General features: G+C 41.0%; 2 protein-coding genes across 2 annotated transcripts; both read left to right on the top strand.

The window, feature by feature from the left end:
- Positions 1-282: 282 nt before the first annotated feature.
- rpl36 (ribosomal protein L36) lies at positions 283-4,355 on the top strand. The gene is made up of 4 exons (XM_004569321.5): positions 283-409; positions 1,446-1,540; positions 1,799-1,933; positions 4,238-4,355. Exons 2-4 carry the CDS (start codon positions 1,448-1,450, stop codon positions 4,325-4,327), a joined length of 318 nt encoding a protein of 105 aa, XP_004569378.1. The 5' UTR covers positions 283-409; positions 1,446-1,447; the 3' UTR covers positions 4,328-4,355.
- A 2,317-nt stretch (positions 4,356-6,672) lies between these two features.
- pde6d (phosphodiesterase 6D, cGMP-specific, rod, delta) lies at positions 6,673-19,497 on the top strand. The gene is made up of 5 exons (XM_004569319.3): positions 6,673-6,946; positions 13,794-13,882; positions 15,574-15,699; positions 16,937-17,042; positions 17,576-19,497. Exons 1-5 carry the CDS (start codon positions 6,897-6,899, stop codon positions 17,655-17,657), a joined length of 453 nt encoding a protein of 150 aa, XP_004569376.1. The 5' UTR covers positions 6,673-6,896; the 3' UTR covers positions 17,658-19,497.
- The last annotated feature ends 1,529 nt before the right edge of the window (positions 19,498-21,026 follow it).

Below are 21,026 nucleotides of genomic sequence, written 5' to 3' on the forward strand. Positions count from 1 at the left end.
AGGGCAAGAAGAATCAAAAGTCTCACTAAACAACAATGGTATTTGTATTAGAATATTAAGAGCTATAGATTTTATATACTGATGCACCAAACTCGGTGAAGATTAGAAACACTTTTGCATAGGATAAAGCTGTGCATCATCACAGCCTCCTCCATCCTCTAACCATCCTCTAACCTCCAAATGCATTTTAGGAATAAAACGACCTTTAACATAGTGTACATAGACTGATTCCAGAGACAGATTAGTGAAATGAGAAAACCCCATTAAAATGAAAAACGCTTTCTCTTCCCGGGCAGCAGGGCGCGCTGTCACGCCAGCGTAACAGAAGCGTTTTCCGGGTCAGCGCTTTCATTGCCCCGTTTAGCTCACGCAACAGTCCTTCCGGCCTGACCGCCATCAAAGATAGCAGGTACGATTTTAATGTCGAGAAGTTTTAGCCAAAAGCCGTTTTTAATCTTTGCCATCCGTCGAGTTTTAGAAGATTTGTTGAAACTGTTTAGTAACTACTAACCTTACTTTACGTCTCAGCTCAGTATTGTAGCACCGTATTATATGAAGTTGAAGAAAATGTGGCGTCTAGTCAGCCGTGTCCGTTTTCCTTATGTTCCTAAGTGCGTAGAAATCGGTGCGTCCGAGCGCAGACTGAATATTGTTGTAGTGAGAAACTAAAGCAGCGAGCAGACCTGCTGGCTCATAGGGAGCTGTCGCACAGTCTGGTGGACACTAAAGCTTTACCGGCCCGATGTGACGGATCAGCGCCAGTAGGTCGCTTGTACCCTCAAAATTGGAAATGAAATCGCAGATTGCTCCAGGCTACCTCGCGTGTCTTACATGGCGAGTCCAAGTCAAGAGTTTTTACTGAAGGTGGCTGCAGCAGAGCACATTTTAGTAATCAGCGTTCACTCAGTGTAACTGTGATGGTTAAGCTTCCACCGACATTGACCTGTTTAGATTGTGGTTGTTAAACGGAGATTTGGAGTCCTGTTAGCACTGTAAGAAATGTTTTTGAGACCAAATTATGGTGTTGTTTCAAATGGCTCGCTCAAAAGAACCAGAAGCTCCTGCTAACATTCTTTTTGCACACAGTTATTGTCTAATCTGCAGGTCGCATCCATTGAACGAGAGTAATTGGTCTGTGTGTGTGTATATCACACAGTGCTTTTTTTTTTTTTTTATTTAATGAGGTTGAATTGATTCCACTGACCTTACATCTTGCTCGACTTCCTGAGCTACAGCTACCTTTGCAGTAAAGTAAAGCGATGGACGCCGTTATTCCCATCACTGCTTACAATAGAGCTTAGACAAGAGCCTGTTGTCGGTGTTGGTCTTCCTGCTATTGCATACTAAAGTATTTGTTGTTCTGATATGTTGATCATGTGAGATTGCAGCTAGTTAAAGCCTCATCATTTGCACTTGTCTTAATGTTTGTGTGTGATCCTCCGCAGACATGGCTATTCGTTATCCTATGGCTGTTGGCCTTAACAAAGGCCACCCAGTCACCAAAAATGTAACTGCTCCCAAACACAGCCGCCGGCGCGGGGTGAGTATCTCTTGCTGAGTGACTTTACAGACTTGACTATATTACAAGTGTTAAGATAAATATATTTGCACTTCAGACAGTAGTTTGTGTACTTACTCTGTGACTGGCTTGACCTGAAGCGTTTGATGACACATAGTGTAAATCAGTCCACATAAGCATAATCTGTCAGGCATCAACATTCCTATATCACATTATGTCCAAATAGTCAATGGTGTTAAATGCTTTGACTTAACGTGTACTTATGTCTTTACTGCCCAGCGTCTGACCAAACACACCAAGTTTGTGCGGGATATGATCCGTGAAGTGTGTGGGTTTGCTCCGTATGAGAGGAGAGCCATGGAGCTGCTGAAAGTGTCCAAGGACAAGAGAGCCCTCAAGTTCATCAAGAAGAGGGTGAGTTTGTGTCAAAGCACTCGCCAGCCTAAACCACAGTAGTGTTTGCCCGGTTACAAACCACAAAAGTGAGGACAAGTTGTAAAATGTAAATAAAGATTATGCAAATGTTGTATTATCTTTATAATATTTATAAAACATATTACATGTTTAAATAGAGCTGGGCGATATAAGATTTTTTGGGGTTTTTTTGTTTGTTTTTTTTTCATTTCAGGCGATAACGATATCTATCACGATATAAGCCAAATAACTATATTTGTAAGATTTAAATGTGCCGTTGCTCACAAGTGAAATGTGAAATAATCAGCAGCTTGTTTTTATTTAAATATTTATTTCCCATAATAAGTTCAACAGGGTAGATGTACTTAAGGAACATGAGACTTTTTCAGATAAATAAAGGCAAATATTGCAAACTACACAAAAGGCAGCCGCTAAAGCGTTTAAGTTTCAAAATAGAACAAACGAAACAGACTAAATTGTCAATTCCACTTAGAAACAAAATATTAATTCTAAAAATAAATCTTAGTTTGTTTTACAGAAGAACAGACAAGATTGACTAACTTTTGTCAATATCAAATGAACTGAGAACTAAAAGGAAATTCTCAATCTCTCCTTGTTGTATAGCTGAGCTTTTCAAACAGTTTTAACAGTTACTTTAGTCTGACAAAAGCCGAATGACGAATTAGTGCTTCCAGTCAGACATTGAGCATGCACCAGTTTATTGTATTTCCAGACTTGCTTTCGGCACAATTTACAGTGCACGCTACTCTGTTTTTTGTCAGACTTGAAATAGCCGAAATACCTTCACACTACGGAACTTCTGCGGCTCTTCCGTTCGACAATCTCTCCGGCATTGGAACCATCATCTGTTTTCTCTTCGGTAACCTTCGGTCACGCTCGGTTGATTTTTCTCTAGTCGGCACTCTAGTCCCTCCATTACCCGGGCGGCACGGCGGCCGGCTGCTTCCCAAACAAATACACATGTGCGGCTTGGCACTTGTGCTGTACGTAACAAGTCACGTGACGTGACGCTGCGGCTGTGATTGGTTTGGCTCTGCGCTACTTAATTTGGATTGGCTGTTCTTCTTCTTCTTTTTTTTTTTTTTAAGAGGACGAGCGGTGAGGTCTATCGCAATAGTTTAACTTTTCTATCGAGAAAAAGTTATTTCGCAATACATATCGTTATCGTTCTATCGCCCAGCTCTATGTTTAAACTGAATTATTGTACCATGTTAAGAAAACTGAGCTCATTTTGACTCGATGGCAGCAGCAGGTATCAGAACATTCGAACAGGGTCAAGCTGAAAAAGTGGTACTAAAAAGAAAGAGCTGGAGGAACATTTAGCAGCCACTTAGGTTTATTGGCAACATGTGAGTCACATGAAGGGGTCTAAAAGAGCATCTTAGAGAGGCAGAGGTTCACCGTTCTGCAGAAAACTGCGTCTACAAATTGTTTTTCAGAATGTTTCTGAATGTAAACATGTGAAGACTTTGAGTAATTCATCATCTGTAGTTCATAATATCATCATTGTTGGATATCTGCATCACCAGTCCCTTAAAACGGGCATGATTGTGTGGTGGAAATCAGTGCATGGGCTCAGGATCAGCGTGCCCTCCACAGATGCAGGTTGGAGCTCTGTCATGCAAAGAGGCAGCCACATGGGAGCGTGATCCATAGACACCGCTGTCTTCTCTGGACCAAAGCCAGTTTAAGATAGACTGAGGCAAAGTGGAAAACTGCTGAGGTCATATTAATCAAAATCGGCACCTTTGGAAGTGGCAGTTTGCACCAAAAACAGGACAAAGCAGGGTCAGAACTGCTGAGCAGCTGGAATCCTCTAACAGAGAAGAAGAATCTTCTAACATTCCTCTTCCACAAGTCCCGCAGCTGCTCTGGTGGACTTGTGGGTTGTTGTTAGAAGAAGAGGGGATGCTACACAGTGCTGCATGTGACCCTGCGCCAACTTATTTCTGATTTGTGGCTGCGATCACATTCAAAATGAGCTCAGTTTTCATAACATGTTTATTTACTGAGGTTATCAGTACCATGTTTTGTGATTTGGAGGTTATACTCATAATTTTCCATGTTACACAGCCTTCCAACTGCTAACTATGAGTTGAGATGTGTGCATTCTCACAATTTCAGTGAGGTAGTTTTATAATGAGCCATCTGTAATGTGTTGGCCATTTATAAGGACTTGAGCTTTTTTGTGATCGTTTGTTGGATAGGATTTTTATGCACTGACTGGACAACAGAAAAGCTCAGAGCTCTTCTAATATTTCTATACTGTTTTTCCCCTCACAGATCGGCACTCACATTCGGGCCAAGAGAAAGAGAGAAGAGCTGAGCAACGTACTGGCTGCCATGAGAAAGGCTGCTGCCAAGAAGGAGTAAAAGTCATTTAATAAAACATGAAACTACATTCCAGCCTCGTCTTTCTCTTTTTGCTTTGTCACCATTCATCAGATCTGTTTATGTTGCTGCAACCATCTCGGTCGTCAGCACACCTGAAGATGTTTGTAGAAATCTCAAAATATAGACATAACATGCTGCTTGGCTTTAGACCAGACTGTAGATTAGCCTACTGTGGCTAAAGGAATGAATATCACCAAAGAACTTGTAAAATTACCGCTGCAGCAGAAATAAAGCATATACATTTTTGTATAGAAATGTGTACTTTAAGTATAAAATAAATTTTAGAATGGTGACTTGTGCCCATTCTTTTCTGTTTGAAAGGAGCATGAAGCTTTGGCATGTGTGTGAAAATGCTTAATCAGCTGAGTATTCTCCAGCACTTTATTCTGTCTCACACACGGTCACACTCAAGCCACTTCCAAATTTTAAATGAGTTCACAAATTTAAATGGAGAAACTTGAGGTGTGGAAGTTCAGTGGTTACCACTGTTGCCTCAGTGAGGGGTTTGTGGTTCACATCCCAACTGGGCTGTTCTTTGATGAGTTTGCATGGTTTTGATGTATGGCTTGTAGTCTTACAGAATTTGAGTGATCAGTACTACAAAACGCGACACATACACCAGTCGTGCTAAAATTAGCACTCACAGGTGAATTCAATAATGCTGATCATCTCCATCTCTGTTAATTGGCTATGCACCACAGACCTTAGTAGACAAACCGTTACTTAAAATGCCATCACTTGACCCAGCTGTATTGGCACATTATAGGTCAATCTCCAACCTTCCTTTTATTTCAAAAATTCTTGAAAGTGTAGTTGTAAACCGCTAACTGATCACGTGCAGAGAAAAATAATTTGAGGAGGTTCAGTCAGGTTCGAACCTGAGAGATGCATCTCCACCTTCAGCTGATCCATGTACTGTTCACTGAAGCCTCATCAGAAATGGTCTCAGTGGAAGGGTTGCTTTCAAGAAGTCATTGTTAAGAAAGGTAAACAAAAGCCTGAAGTATGCCACATTACACAAGAACTGGACTGAAAATCCGTGGCAACTGGCCCAATGGAGTGATGGATCCAAATTAAAAAATTTACAGCCTGCATCTGTTAAAAACGGTGGAGGCTCTCTCATGGTTGGGGCTGCATTTCAGCCAGTGGTGTTGGAGATCTTGTTAAAATCGATGAAATTATGAATCCAGATAAGTATCAAAAGATTTAGCATCTGCAAAAATGGTAAATTGCTGCACCCATCTCCCATTTTCCATGCAAATTATAAAGATATAAGGGGTGCTCAAAACTTCTACATAAGCCTGGTGCAGTCGTACTGTGTAAAATTGTATGCACACACAGATTTGCCACCAACAATGAACATGTCTGTTTTTAGTATTGTTTGGTCCTGGAGAAGGACAGCCCTGTTTGGATTCTGCGTGCAAACCACAGTTTCCAGCCGTCTTTAACAACTTAAGAGAATTATACTGCACAATTTTCTCATCCAATAAAAGAATATTTACTACATCCGTTTACCTTGCATTTTATTTAAAACCTACAAAAGGATCACATATTTCTAGCTGTCACTAAGGGATATTGCCCTTCAATATAACTAAAGCTTTCAGACAGTTGTAGGGGTCGCAGTATATAATTATTTGTGACACAGTCATACAGGTTTAAAATAATACGAATTAGAACTAAATACCCTGAATTTGAACTGAAATGTAACATTTAGGACAACTGAGTTAAATTCTATCTCTGAGCTACGTTTTGATGTAAGTACAGGATATATAATAAAATATGTATAATATAAGACCTATTATTTTTTGCACCGTCAAAATTAAATGAGTGAAATGAGTGTCTTGAGCTACACTATAGCTAACTAGTTTACTTGCTAAAGTTAACATTACTGTTGGCTAAAGGGAGTCCGCGCACGGCTGTGGTGTTCTCACATACATTACACGAAACAATACAATTTTGCTCCAATAAAAGTAAAATAAATGACATAAATTAAAGATTTTCTCCATTTCGGTCGTCCATCACGGATGCAGCGTCTACTGTCGCGGTTGCTAAGCAACAAGAGCCGAGCGTCGTAGGGGACACGGTCCAGCTTAACAGCCGCTCACTTCCGGTCTTTAAGGGCAGCCCCTGAATTTGAACACACGCCTAGTTTTGCGTTTTAGGAGAGTGAGTGCTTAAATGATAAAAGAAGTAAGCACACAGACAGCGCAATAATGATGTACTACTTTGTGTGTGGCGTTGCCACTGGTGACGCGTCTTTATCCGTTTTAGTCCCGCCCTTGCTCGCTATTCTCCCTGTGATTGGCTGATAGTGGTTCCCTTGCGTTTCACTGGTTAGGCTGTGTGCAGCCCGTTTGCTAGCTGGGTATATTTAGCTGATTGCATTATCGGATCAGATTTAGCCTGCAGTCCAGCAGAGTAGTGAACGTTATTTCAGGTGAATTCTGACTAGTAGTTAGCCAAGTAGTTAAGCTAACGTGAACAGCAGCCGTCTTTTTTCAGAAAAGTCTAGGTTATCTGTAAGGAGCGAAAACAAACCATTTCGGACATGTCTTCAGACGAAGACAGGGCCAAGGAAATTTTGAAGGGCTTCAAACTGTATCCTTTTTCCTGTTTGTGTTGCGCGAATGTTAGAAACACAGCAGTGAGCTAAATAGCTAGCTGTCTGGGTAAAGGCATAGGACAGGATGCAGCAGCCACATTAGCAGGATGGATGTTGTTGTACAACAAGCTTAGTTGCTAAAGCTAACCTGCCACAGTCTCTGCGCACGGAGTTGTATAGTTGCTGTGTTCCAGTGTCTGAACGGACACAACAGCAGCTCATTGAATGACGACCTGTGGGCTCACATGAGCTTCCACATGAGGGTGAATTCGCCTGCAGTTGTAGTACCTGTGGCACATGATGAGGATGAGATTTTGCTCAGGTAGCTGAGAAGTAACTGTTGTGCCTCCTGTAACTATTATTAAGCGCCTCACAGGTATGTGACTCGCGTTGAGCATAGTCTGACTGCTGTATGGTTCCGTAATGCTGGAAGTTGAAACCCAGGTGCGCCTCTCTGTGTGATGATGGCAGACTTGATTCCACGCAGCTATTCTGGATTTGTATGCTAACCACCAGAGCAACATTGGAGATTGCAGTATGACCTGTTAAATGTGTACTCATGTAGTGAGTCAATTTTATTCCTCTTTGGTGTGCCTGTTAGCGCTCATCCAGCACATGTCTGAGAAAGTGACCGAGCAACAGATTTGTGATTAGAGAATAGGAGATGCTGTGCAGGATAAGTGTTCAGCATAAGTTACCTCAGTCATTTAGGTAGGTAAATGGAGTCTCTTTAAGCTTGATGCAGCTCAACATGTCATTGATTGATTCATTAATTCTGAGTTGTAGCATCCAGTTTGAAAGACAAATGTCAGAACATCAGTCTGTAAACTAAACCTGAAGCTGGTGTTTTGTTTGTTTTTTAGCCAAGGGAAAAAAAAAAAAAGACAAAGTGATTAAAGTCATGCAGTAAAAGTGCGGTAGAGTAGTATCACAATAGTCTCTTATGTGTAGGTTATCATTGTAGACTTATTTTTAGGGGTTACACCTTGTGTACACATGCTGTAACATAAGCATGAAGCAGAAGCTAAGGAGGTGTTTCAAGCACACATCTGATGTTTACGTTGCCTATATCTTATAAGAACTCAGCGCGAGTCAGTTCACAATCATTAAAACACTTGTAAAATAGAAGGACATGCCTAGAAGCACTCAAACACACGAGTAAAACTATGTTATAACCTGTGTCGCACAGAATTAAACAAATACACTTCATTTCTGATGCTCAGAAAACATAAAAACTGAAAAGCATGTCCAGATTAGAAATCTTACTATAGAAAAAGTCTACAGAAAAGAAAGGGGGGGGGGGGGATTGTGTGCTTAATGGTTAATGGTCTGTGCCAGTGTCACCCTTTCATGTAAATTAGCTTGAAGCTACACTAGAACATCCTGGGTTAACTTGACCAGTTAAGAACCAGCTTTATGTGAGCACTTTTTACTGCAGGCTTGATTTATACATTCACACACATTTCTACAGCACTTTTACTGCATGCCTTTAACTGTTTGGTCAGACTTCTTGATGCACTGTGGTAATGGTTAAACCCATGATTTAGTGGAATGGAGCTTTACTGCCTTCTGTCCTTATTGAAATGGGCTAAAGAGAATTTTCTTTTTCCCTTCTTTAGTGTAATGGTAACACAGATAAAGTCCAATATGACAACAGCCCTGTTTAACTAATATAATACTAAAGTAGTGTTTGTGAAGTTATGTCACTTTGTCCCATACTGAGTAGTCATCAGATTTGTAAATGGTGAAATGTGATGATTTTAAATGGCCAGGATGTTCTTACGAAACCCCTTCAGACACCTTGGAACTGGAAGGAAGTCTTCTAGAAGGATTAGTCAGATTTCAGCAAGCTGCTGTGAGAGACTGACAACTAAAAGAGCTACACAGCGGTCTTTGTGCTTTAGCACAAAGACCGCTGTTTGGTACTTCAGTGTTTGGTACTTCAGTGTTTCCAGCTGGCTTTTCAATCTTTTGATATCTTTCTAGATATCAAAAAAGTAAAATAATGACCTTTGTTTTAACTGTATGCCAGCTCAAAACACTATTCATCTTCTTTTTATGGTTTACTAGTTGTAAATTAAAGGCAAAATATAAGCAGCTAATGTAATTGATGGTAAAACCTCAAGCAAAGAGAAAAGTTCTCTCCGTTTCCTAAAATTGCAGTTATGTGCTGTGAACATCACCTCAAAATAAATGGACATCAAAATTGTATTCTTTGTTTATCCTAACATGTAATACTATAAAAGCTATTTTGGCAGCTCCACAATCAAATCTTATTGAATTCTGGTGTAAATGGCTTAAAGGTCAGTAGTTGTATAAATGTTGGGGTTAGGAAGTTGCCAGTACTTGGAGCCATTAACATGTCTTTAAAAAAATAAATGCAGACTAAAATGTGACAGCAGCTTTTCACTGGGGGCTCATTAACGATGTTCTGACGGGTCTGTGCAGGCACCCTGGTGATTTACACACACACACACACACACACACACACACACACACACACACACACACACACACACACACACACACACACACACACACACACACACAACCTGCAGCAGACCCACAGGAGGCTATGGTATAATTTTGTATGATGTTATTGGAGCTGAAGTGTGTATGGGTTTTAGACTGTGAGAAAGTGATTGGAAGTAAATTGAATAAGGGCATACATTATTGGGTGTAAAGCATTTGTGGAGGTGATGGTTTTTATTTTCTGAGCCTTTTTTTTTGTTTTGGTAGTGTGTAAAGAGGATTCTTCTGGATGGTGTAGATCTGGTTATGCATGGAGGGATTAGTGAAACTGTTCAACTCAGCATACTTTACTAGAAAGCCAAAGGAAGGGGGAGGGGCTAGTAGAGGTAATGGAGTTGTGCTGTCAGTGGGATCTGACCCATACGGCTGGGATTATACTCCCTTGCAGACTCAGCCACGGACAGCTGTCAACTGCAGACACTTAGCTTGGAGGAGGTATGTACATTTGGTGCCCTTCAAGTGGAGTGGCTGTGGAGACAACTGTGCACAGACCCAACCACAGGGAGGGTATGTGAAAGTCCACTCAGTCTCTTATATACACTGTTTGGACAAAAGCCACACAGCCACCATGTACAGGGCTCAACAGATAACAAATATTTTACAAATGGGCCAAAAACCTTTTTCCAAACTATAAATGACTGTATTCACTGTAGTGAAGATTGAGTGGACTTCTCTGGGAGGTCAGAAATGAATTACTAATCACATAAACATGTGACCACTAAAACTACCTTTTCAGTTCAAAAATGGAAGTAAATAACTGATTTGGCATCTTAATCAAAATAATAACATGTTGTACTTATATCCAATAAATTTGAAAATTATAATAGCAATTATAGAAACATAGAAAAGTAACTTTGGCAATTAAGGACATCTGTGACATAAAGCTTACACATTTGTAGAACTGTGTTCTTCAAGCAAATTCGAAAACAGTATAAGAAATCCACTATTCATTACACTATTCACAGATGACTAATGAATAAGCCCATAATATGACGACTTTCATTCCTCTGGGGGGTTGGCCAACAGGCTGCTGGTGGAAACTGTGCTACTGTTGTCTGAAGATGAAGACAGAGGAGAAGGGGAAGGTGTTTTAGGCATTGGTAAGAGAGAAGGAAAGGCATGAATGCAGAAGTGTGAGTAGGAACTCTACATGTAGGGACTCCGACTGGTAAAAGGAGAGAGCTGGGTGATACGGAGAGAAGGAAGGTTGATATATTGTGTGTGCAGGAGGCAGCAGCTTTTCACTGGGGGCTCATTAACAAGCAAGGGAAGCACTCAAGGTGGATTCAAACTATTCTACCATGGTTTAGATTGGAAGTGAAGCGGCGTGGGGGTAATTTTTAAGGAAGAGGATGTGAACAGTGTTATGGGGATGAAGAGGGAGTGAGGTGGGATCATGAGTTTGATGATGGAAATTGAAGATGTGACGTTAACGGTTGTCAGTGCAGAGTGTCCCTATGGCGGGTGGGAGTTGTTAATTTCAGTGTAATGTAGGTTATGGGAACAGAGGTGATGGTGTTGGGGAGGAAATGTGGAAAATTACGTGGCAGTGGATTTTGCAAAAAGGATGGAAAGGACTGTCAAACATACAAGAAAAGAGAGGAACATAGGGTGGCATAAGGTCACCTTATGTTCACCCTGAGTGCAGTCTGAAAGACATATGAGACTCCAGGGTGGTGTCAAGGGAGAATGTAGCTAAGCAGCATCTGATGGTAGTTGGTAGGATGATTTTAGAAATTAAGAAGAGGAAGCGAGTCAAGGATTAAATGGTGAAAGTTGAAGAAGGAAGCATGTTGCTCAGAGTTCAGGAAGGAGCTGGGACAGGCTGTGGGGTTTGTTGGGAAGTTATCAGATGACTGGGAATGTACAGCTGAAGTGGTGAGAGAACCTGTCAAGAAGGTGTTTGACATATCCCTTGTATTTAAGAAAGAGTATAAAGATACTTGGTAATGGAATGACGAAGTACATGAAAATATTCAAAGAATGAGGTTGGCAAAGAAAAAGTGTGATAGTCACAGAGATGAAGAAAATAGACAGGTGTACTGAGAGGTTTACAGCAAAGAAAGAGGTGGCAAAGGCTCATAGTGAGTTTGTGAAGCTGGAGACTAAGGAAGGACAAAGGACTTGCAGAGAGATCACGCTGAAAAGATTGTGCAGCAGCCTTTCAATCTCTAAACATAAAGATGGAAATCGAGTAATGAGTGAAAAGAGTGTTGAGAAGATGGAGGAGATACAGGAGTAAGGATGGAGGACAATTTTATTTATACAGCGCCAAATCACAACAACAGTCACCTCAAGACGCTTTATATTGTCAGGTAGACCCTACAATAATACATACAGAGAAAAACCCAACAATCATAACCCTATGAGCAAGCACTTCGGCGACAGTGGGAAGGAAAAACTCCCGGAGGGGCGGACATCTGCTGCAACTGTTTGGCGTTAGGGGAGGAAGACGGGACAAAAGACATGCGGTGGAGGGGGCCAGAGATTAATAATGAGTATAATTCAGTGCAGAGAGGTCTATTAACACATAGTGAGTGAGAAAAGCGACTGGAGAAGAAACACTCAATGCATCATGGGAATCCCCAGCAGTCTACACCTATTGCAGCATAACTAAGGGAGGATTCAGGGTCACCTGGTCCAGCCCTAACTATATGTTTTAGCAAAAAGGAAAGTTTTAAGCCTAATCTTAAACATAGAGATCGTGTCTGTCTCCTGAATCCAAACTGGAAGCTGGTTCCACAGAAGAGGGGCCTGAAAACTGAAAAAAGCCTCCCATTCTACTTTTAAATACTCTAGGAAGAACAAGTAGGCCTGCAGTGCGACAGCGAAGTGCTCTAATAGGGTGATATGGTACTACAAGGTCATTAAGATAAGATGGGGCCTGATTATTTAAGACCTTATATGTGAGGAGCAGGACTTCAACTTCAATTCTGGATTTAACAGGAAGCCAATGCAGGGAAGCCAATGCAGGAGAAATATGCTCTCTCTTTCTAGTCCCTGTCAGTGCTCTTGCTGCAGCATTTTGGATCAACTGAAGGCTTTTTAAGGTGTTTTGAGAACACCCTGATAATAACAAATTACATTAGTCCAGCCTAGAAGTAATAAATGCACAAACTAGTTTTTCAGCGTCACTCTGAGAGATGATGTTTCTGATTTTAGAGATATTGCGCAAATGGAAGAAAGCAGTCCTACATATTTGTTTACTGTGTGCATTGAAGGACATATCCTGGTCAAAAATGACTCCAGAATTCTATTGGTTAGGTTACATATAAAATTATTGCTTTTTGTTCATCATCAATTTATCCATCCAGCCTCTTCTGATTATTGTGGGGGCGGGGTTTAATTGTAGCTACCATAGGTTGAAAGTGCATTATGAGAAAATTTTCAAAGGTCATATTACAGTGTATGATAGATGACTGTTCATAATAATAGTAGCGTATTAAAGGTCTGCTTTTCACCTGTGTTTTGACACACTGTCAAAAAAAGTTGTAACGTCATCATTTTCAACATGTTCCAGCCATCAGTGCTTGAGAATTTAAATCTGTACTCTGATGGTTTTAAGGTTGTTCTGTGGGTTTGTGCTGTTGTCCTCCTGTTGTTTCTAACGTGAGCAGTCAGCACTTCTGTACTACAGTAGGAAATTCAGCATGCAGGCTTCATGAAGTCTGAGGGAATACTTGTTCCAGGGTACCATGCTTTGGTGTTAATGGCTGACCAGTGTTAAGTTGTAGTACTGCTGTTGTTGCAGTAATATTGTTGAGCTGATCAGAGGTTGTGTTTCTTCACCAGATATCCTGCCAGTTTTCATTTTGCTTTGATTGGAATTAAGTGAGGGCATGGCGCATTAAGAACAGCTTCACTTCCTTCACGTAAGCTTCTACTGGTTTTTGGCTGATGTCTCCAGTGCAGCATGTCCCTTTTGAAAACACCAGTTGTAGAAGTATCCAGATCCATAATTTTTATTCACAGTACACGCTGTTTGTTGGGAAAAGATCATCTTTAATTGGAAATGATACGAATACAAAATTTCAAATATTTTGAATTTGGCAGCAAACACTTGAAAAAGTTGGCAATGGGGTAACACGACAGGGAAAGAGCCTGAAAATATGCATGTTGAAAAGTCTCACTGCGCTGACCTGACATGTAGGGACTTTACAGGGAGGTGTAGGTCAGGTACACGCTAGGTTACAGCATAGCTGCTTTGTAGATCTCCCACTGCAGCAGAAATTCCCAGTAAGTCTACCGGTGTGTATTTGAGTGGTGCGTTCACTTTGGTTAGGACACTGTTACTTAACTGTTTCCTGCTAGAAACTGGATGAATCTTCGGGATGCAGAGACGGGCAAAGTGCTGTGGCAGGGAACGGAGGACCTCTCTGTACCGGGAGTAGAGCACGAAGGTATGTCTGCGCTTTTGACACTCTCAAGTCATATCTGTTGTGAGAGAACAACTAAATACAAATCTTCAAGACCTGTTTATCAGATGGTTTACCCACTAATTCATAATAAAACCCACTCATCTCATAAGCCAACATTGTCAGCTAATACTGATTGTTCTATATATGCAGTATCCTTCTCTCTGTTTATTTAGAGGCTGTATATTTAGACAAAGTCGTTTTTTCACATCATTTTAAGTTTAAAAATTATAATGTTGAAGAGGCGTTTGTGAGGGCCACTCAAAAAACACCAGATTGACCTTTTAATGTTACCAAAAGTGATTTTGCGGTTTTCAATCATCCTGTTGTAGAAACCAGCCTCTAGTTAACATTGGAAGAAATTGGTTTCACTCTTCCAGTGAAAATTGTGTGCAGCACAAACAATAAATGTGTTCTTTTGTAAATGACAGATAAGGTCGGAAATGACTGTTTATCAGGATCGACTGTTGCAGGTAAACAGGAGTGGAGTCATCACATCCATCATAAAATGTTTTGTGGCATTGTGCCTTCAAATAATGTAAAACACAGGACGACCAAGCAGAAAAAATGTGTTTGTCCATTATTGTTCAAGAAGTTACTTGACAGCACGATATCGCACTGACAGCAGGGAGTCTTTTATGAATTCCATTGTCATCACAGATTTTCCCGCAAATCTGAGGAGCCTAATCAATTTGTTACACTCACAATTGTTCTCGGTTTCCATTCAACCTGATAATTCAGTTACTGAAGTGAAATAATGATCAATGGGTTATGCAACTTTTTTTTTTTTAGTGACAGTAAAAAGCTAAACTTTGTCTGTTAGTGGACAGCAAATCAGCCATTCATTATTCTTCACTCTCTCCCTTCCCCGTCATATCCCTCCATCAGTTTTTTAAACCATAGTAATTACACCTTCCTGTCGTTCTCGCGCTGTTCTTGGGCCTGCGGTCTCTCCTCCTGCACTTCTCCACAGCAAGTGTGAGCAGCAGCAGCCTCCTGTGACTGCAAAGGCTGGTTACTAGTTGTTGCTAGGACTACAGCTGTCAGTGTAGCAGCAGCCCTAACAACTAACATGTCGCTTAATTTCACACAGTTTGCTGCTTCCATTTCTTGTATCAGAGTGGCTATAGCTCAGGAACTAGAGCGGTCGTGCTAATTAGATGGTTAGTGGTTCAATCCCTGCCTGTTCTGGTTTGGATGCCATAGTATCATTGGACAAGATGCTAACAATTCGTCGAAGTGTGGATGTTGGATGGAAGCACATAAGCATGGAAAACGTTCTTGTATGAATGGATGTGAACAAGTGAATGAAGCATGTTATGTAAAGTGCTCCGAGTGCCCCAGTAGAGTAGAAAAGAGAACCAGTCCATTTACCATTTCTGTCTTAGCTTTTCAGCTCCACTTTGCTACTTTTGTTTGCTTTTTTCCATCTTTATCCGCCACTTCTTCCACGATACACTCTGTTCTACAAGGTGCATGAATGCACAGGGAGGGCAGACGAGGGGTCAGTTGCCTTGACAGATTTGATCTGATCCTACATGCTGACCTGTAGCCTGTATAATTATGTCTATAAAGTCTTAGGTCCTGGGCCCACAAATGAAAACACTGAATGCTGGTGTTACGTACCTAGCTCTTGTAAGCAGAGTTAATTATATACGGCATATCTGTCTCTTCAGCTCGTGTCCCAAAGAAGATCCTGAAGTGTAAAGCAGTGTCCAGAGAGCTCAACTTTTCTTCCTCAGAGAAGCTGGAGAAGTTCAGACTGGAGCAGAAAGTTTTCTTCAAAGGACAGTGTTTAGAAGGTAATATGTGAAAACTGACAGATCAGTGTTCGTTTCCACATGAATGGAGCCCTGCATGTTCCTGTCTGGTTCTACAGACATCCTCTTATCCACATGTGGTACAGGGACCAGTAGCTAACTGAACATGTTAAAAACGGAGTCGACTAGGTACTGCTGGAAAAGTGCTATATGTTATCCATATCTTATCTGTCTCATATAATATAGTCAGTGTAAGATTAAACCTATTTTACTCCAAATTATGTCAAGTTTATTAAAATGTGTTTAAAATTTGTTTAAAAAAAAACAAAGACCAAAATGAATATATACAAAATACAATATTATTCCCTTAAAAGTGATTACTACCCACAGAGTGAGCAGTGAAATGCTATTTGAAGATGTTAACATGTTTGAAGTAAACCTCCCTTTCACATAGCATCATCACTTAACCTCGACCCCTCAGCTGTAATCGGCTGACTGCGTTATGTCGTCACCACGGTGGGCGGGTGAGAGGTCACCCAGGTTTGTGAATGCAAGAACTCAAGAACAAGGCAAAAAAGAAACTTTGCATCGATACCATAGCTGTGTCTACTAAAAATCTCAGACAAGTTCAAATCTCAATGACTTGGACTTGGTCAGTTTTTTGTTTTTTTTTTTTGAAAATCTTGTGAATGTGAGAACTTGAGAAAAAGACAATTTTGAAATTGATACTATAGGTGCGTTTACTAGGAGGCTAACAGCTTTTTGTTGTTTTGACCATGTGTAGGGACAAATGAAGGCCTGGTAGTCTTAGGAAGGTTAACCAATGAATACCGTTGCTACATAGTATTATGAAAAAAACAAAAATGATAAAATGCTCAGAATTAAAATCAAATAAAAATGTATTTTTGTGAATTCATTAGCAAATTAATTATAAGATTCTATAATCAAGCAAGTTGAAATCTGAAAGAAGGAAAACCTGTGCAGGGTTACTAGAAGGCGGTTTGAGAAGAACAGACAGCTCACAGCCCTGGAACCTGTTGTGCATTGTCGTCACTTCCCTGTTTCACTGTGTTTGCAGTACAGTAATCCCCCTGACACCCTGCTGCACAGTTCCAGAGAGAAAACACACAATCCACACCCACATAACATGTTTGTGCTGCTGTTTTCCACCTGAGAAGAGAAATGTCTGTGAACTAATATCTAGGCCATGGTGGTATAGTAATAGCAATGATAGTGTGTGCTAGAGCAGCAGCATTGAGCCCTCTGTCTCTCTGTCCAGAGTGGTTCTTTGAGTTTGGTTTCGTTATCCCCAACTCCACCAACACATGGCAGTCTCTGATAGAAGCGGCTCCAGAGTCCCAGATGATGCCAGCCAATGTTTTAACGTGAGTCTCTGCTCAGATGTTTCCTGTACTTTGTGTTTCTGTACTTGGACCGTCTCTGTTTTAATGCCATAGAGCTGTGCTAGGCTTTTATCTGGCCTTGAGCTACATCAGGCCTGCTTCCATAGCGATACAAAGTGTACATCAACACACAAGTGGTCTTATGTTCTTGGCTGAAATATATTTACATACCTGCATTTTATTCTGATGATCTGAACATTTGCACGTAGACGCCTTGTGGATTTTCAGCGACTGAATCATAAAAGATCCAGTCGCTGAGCTTCAAACCGCACAAAGTGTCGTTCAGCAGCCCTACATTCTTCTTTCAGTGCGCCCGGAGGTCGTCTTTAAACAGATGACTTGGGAAGCGCAGGCTAATCATAATTAAAGTCAAGTCCCACATTTAGTTTCCTTTTATTCTACCAGTCACAGCTGTACAAAGTTGCGCAGCATTCATGTATCTTTTGCCCTGTTGTAGTGAATTTTCTGTTATGTTTCACTTTTACTAAAGGCTGACACTTGTCTTTGTTTTCTAGTGGTAATGTTATCATAGAGACCAAGTTCTTCGACGATGACCTGCATGTCAGTACTTCCAGGGTACGGCTTTTCTACGTCTGACATTTAACCCCCCCAAGTCTACCTTCCTGAATGCTGACACCCTGCCAAGGTCTGTAAATACCCAAGGTTAGCTACAATTCACAGCGGTAAAGAGCTCTTTGCTGACGTGGGATCAGCATGTTGGGGTGAAACCCAGCTGTGGCGCCACAATCAGTCAAGTGAGCTCGTGTTCTCTAGTTTTGTCTCGACTTGAAAACCTCTGGACCTTGGAAGAAGAGGGAAGAGGAGAGAGAGAACTCGATTGCTTCCCCTGTTCCAGGATCACCTCTCTCTCTGTTTTCCCCTTCAGACTGTTTCACTGTAAACACGTGATCACTGATCTCAAGTCAGCTAGGGAAGCCCTCTTGTGTTTTTTCTTTTTTGTAGTGCTGCCCTATCTCACTCCCAGGTAGCATTTACTCAGGAACAGAACAGATGTGTAACCTTCTGTGAATAGATATCATGTTTTCTAATCTCCATGTGTCATGTCATGGCTGGTCAAAGATGGACTGTTGTTGTTGAGGGAAGGTGATGCACTCAAGCAGGGGTGGGGGAACTCCAGGCCTCAGGGGGCCTATGTCCTGCAGGTTTTAGATATCAGCCTAGGTCAACACACCTGAATAAAATGATTAGTTCACTACCTCTGGAAGTGGCCTCTGGAGAACTTCAAGACATGTTGAGGAGGTAATTTAGCCATTTAAATCATGTGTTGGATCAAGAATACATCTAAAACCTGCAGGACACGGCTCTCGAGGCCTGGAGTTCCCCCACTCCTGCACTAGAGGGTCGGGGATGACATGAAAGCTCTTATTGTCATTTTAGGTGCTACAAATTTTATTGACAACTCAGATAAAATGTATAAACCTGTTACAATGAGCACTGCATATTTTACATAATTCAAATATAAAGTAGTATAGCCTTGAGGCGACTGTTGTTATGATCTGGCGCTATATAAATAAAATTGAACTGAATTGAGCTCATTTCCTCTGGCTGCCTCCCGTTTCAGAGGCTGTCTGTGAGCGCCCACATTTCTCACATGGTATGTCTTTACTAGTAAGGGTGACTTTCCAAAGCAGGTGAAATGCAGCCTCCTTCCTTCATTTGAGCAACAGAAGGAGCACAACCTGTGCACTCTTCTCCTCCTCAGATGGTCAATTTGTTTTTTTTCTAGTCATTGATTAGAATTGCTCGGTTTTTATTGGAGAAATGGAAGAAATATACATTTGTGGATATATTAATCTTTACACATTAACCCATTCGTAATGTTTCACTTTGATGAGTTGATGAGGCCCGTCTAACACTGCAGTGCTCATCCCCTGTTAGTTTTCACAAGCACTAACCTTAGCAGGCTGACTCGTGACTGGAACAAACCCGCTTAATGTAATGTTTGCAACAGTGGTTTCAATGTAGTCTGATAGAGGGCTACACACGTTTGCTTGTTTTTTTTACACTCCTCCATGAATTGTTAAAATGAAACCTTCACACAGTTATGACATAATTAAAAACTGTTGTTATTCATTGGTAGAACAAAACAAGCTTTTATTCCATTAATTTATGTTTTAATTGACCTTCACATGACTTAATTCTGATATTTCACTTTGAATAAAATCATTATCAGGGTGAAACCAAAACATGCGTCATTTTATCTTAGCTAGATCCAGATGGTAACAGCAGCTTGAATTCTTTTACAACACCTTTGCTTTGCATATTCTCACTAGATTTTTAGCTTTGGCTTCCTGCGTAGTTCACACATTCACCTCGTTATGTGTTTTTCTTAGCTCCTATCTGGGCTTTGTAAAATAGATTTGTGTTGTAATATAATGGGAGGTGTGGATTAAAGTTACATGATGTTGGAATAACATGATGCGTTCTGTTTATTTTATTAATTAATAATTTTCCCCGACCTGGTTGGGAAACAATTTCCCCAATTTCAAATGATGCATGTAGAGTTGTTGGAAAAATTCCCATTCACCCTGAAGTATCTTATCGCAGGTAAAGACTTGATATGCTCTTCTATGGCTAGGCCAAAAAACAGGTGGAGTCTCCTCTCTAGTACTGGGGCAAAGACTTCCACAGGCCAAGGAATGTCATTCCCCTAGTTACCCATGGGACCACCATCCCAGTTTGCCAATCCAGAGGGGACTGTCCCTGACCTCCACACAATGCAGCAGAGATTTGTCAACCAAGACAGCCCCACAGCATTTACTTCACTGCAGATACTAGTCAGCTGGCTCCAGAATCCAAGAAACAAACCAAGGGAAGAGGAGAGAGAACTCGATTGCTTCCCCTGCTCCCTTCACTTTTGGCGTCCACCATTGAGACAGGTACCAGCAACTTTACAGCCAGAAATAGAGGAGTGGCATCTGACTAATTTGGATCCTGACCAAAGATCTACTGCTCTTGGAGCAGGCATTTTGCCAGATGGTGCCTCCACATCCACACTGGACATTTGATTGAGATTTCCACATCAGTGCATCTTCCCACACCACCTTGACAGTTGACAGCTCAGCTTCTCTCAGCCTAGGTTGTGGGTGTTAAGTGCACTGATGTGGAAATCTCTTCAGTTTCATGCAGATTTTTTTATGGATTTTTTTTTATGGATTGAACAATTATGTTTAGAAATGTACTTAATATACTGTAGGTCGTTTTCAGTGTTTATTTGTGACAGAGGGATAGCAGCAAGAGAGAAAGGGAAGGATTACAAGATGGTAGTGAGACCTGCTATGATGTATTGTTTGGAGACAGCGGCACGGAAAAAAAGAAAGAAAGCAGAGCTGAAGATGTTCAGATCTTCATTATGAGTGAGCAGGATGGACAGGATTAGAACTGAGTCCTTTAGAGGGACAGCTCAGGCTGAGCAGTTTGGAGAAAAAGTGAGAGAGACGAGGTTGAGATGGTTTGGACATGTGCAGAGGAGGGAGAGTGGATATATCAGATAAAGGATGATGAAGATGGAGCTGAGAGGAAAAAGCACATGCTAGGGACAGGGTGAGATGATCCACTGGGATAAAAGACAAAAAATAATCACATAGCAAGCAGAAGAAACTCAAACACTGTTTGGGTAAATTCTACAGGGTGGGCCATTTATATGGATACACCGTAATAACATGGGAATGGTTGGTGATATTAAAGTCCTGTTTGTGGCACATTAGTATATGTGAGGGGGCAAACTCCTCAAGATGGGTGGTGACCATGGTGGCCATTTAGAAGCCGGCCATCTTGGATACAACTTTTGTTTTTTCAATAGGAAGAGGGCCATGTGACACATCAAACTTATTGGTAATGTCACAAGAAAAACAATGGTGTGCTTGGTTTCAACGTAACTTTATTCTTTCATGAGTTATTTACAAGTTTCTGACCACTTATAGAATGTGTTCACTGTGCTGCCCA

Source organism: Maylandia zebra, linkage group LG17 (genome assembly GCF_041146795.1).
Source record: "Maylandia zebra isolate NMK-2024a linkage group LG17, Mzebra_GT3a, whole genome shotgun sequence".
Lineage (NCBI taxonomy): Eukaryota > Metazoa > Chordata > Actinopteri > Cichliformes > Cichlidae > Maylandia > Maylandia zebra.

What these genes read in the sequence shown, in the direction of transcription:
- rpl36 (XM_004569321.5), top strand. Translation starts at nt 1,448, where the DNA reads ATGGCTATTCGTTATCCTATGGCTGTTGGCCTTAACAAAGGCCACCCA. An exon ending in AACACAGCCGCCGGCGCGGG is followed by an intron (nt 1,541 to 1,798) that starts GTGAGTATCTCT and finishes TTTACTGCCCAG; the next exon opens with CGTCTGACCAAACACACCAA. An exon ending in TCAAGTTCATCAAGAAGAGG is followed by an intron (nt 1,934 to 4,237) that starts GTGAGTTTGTGT and finishes TTCCCCTCACAG; the next exon opens with ATCGGCACTCACATTCGGGC.
- pde6d (XM_004569319.3), top strand. Translation starts at nt 6,897, where the DNA reads ATGTCTTCAGACGAAGACAGGGCCAAGGAAATTTTGAAGGGCTTCAAA. An exon ending in CAAAGGACAGTGTTTAGAAG is followed by an intron (nt 15,700 to 16,936) that starts GTAATATGTGAA and finishes CTCTCTGTCCAG; the next exon opens with AGTGGTTCTTTGAGTTTGGT. An exon ending in ATGCCAGCCAATGTTTTAAC is followed by an intron (nt 17,043 to 17,575) that starts GTGAGTCTCTGC and finishes TTTGTTTTCTAG; the next exon opens with TGGTAATGTTATCATAGAGA.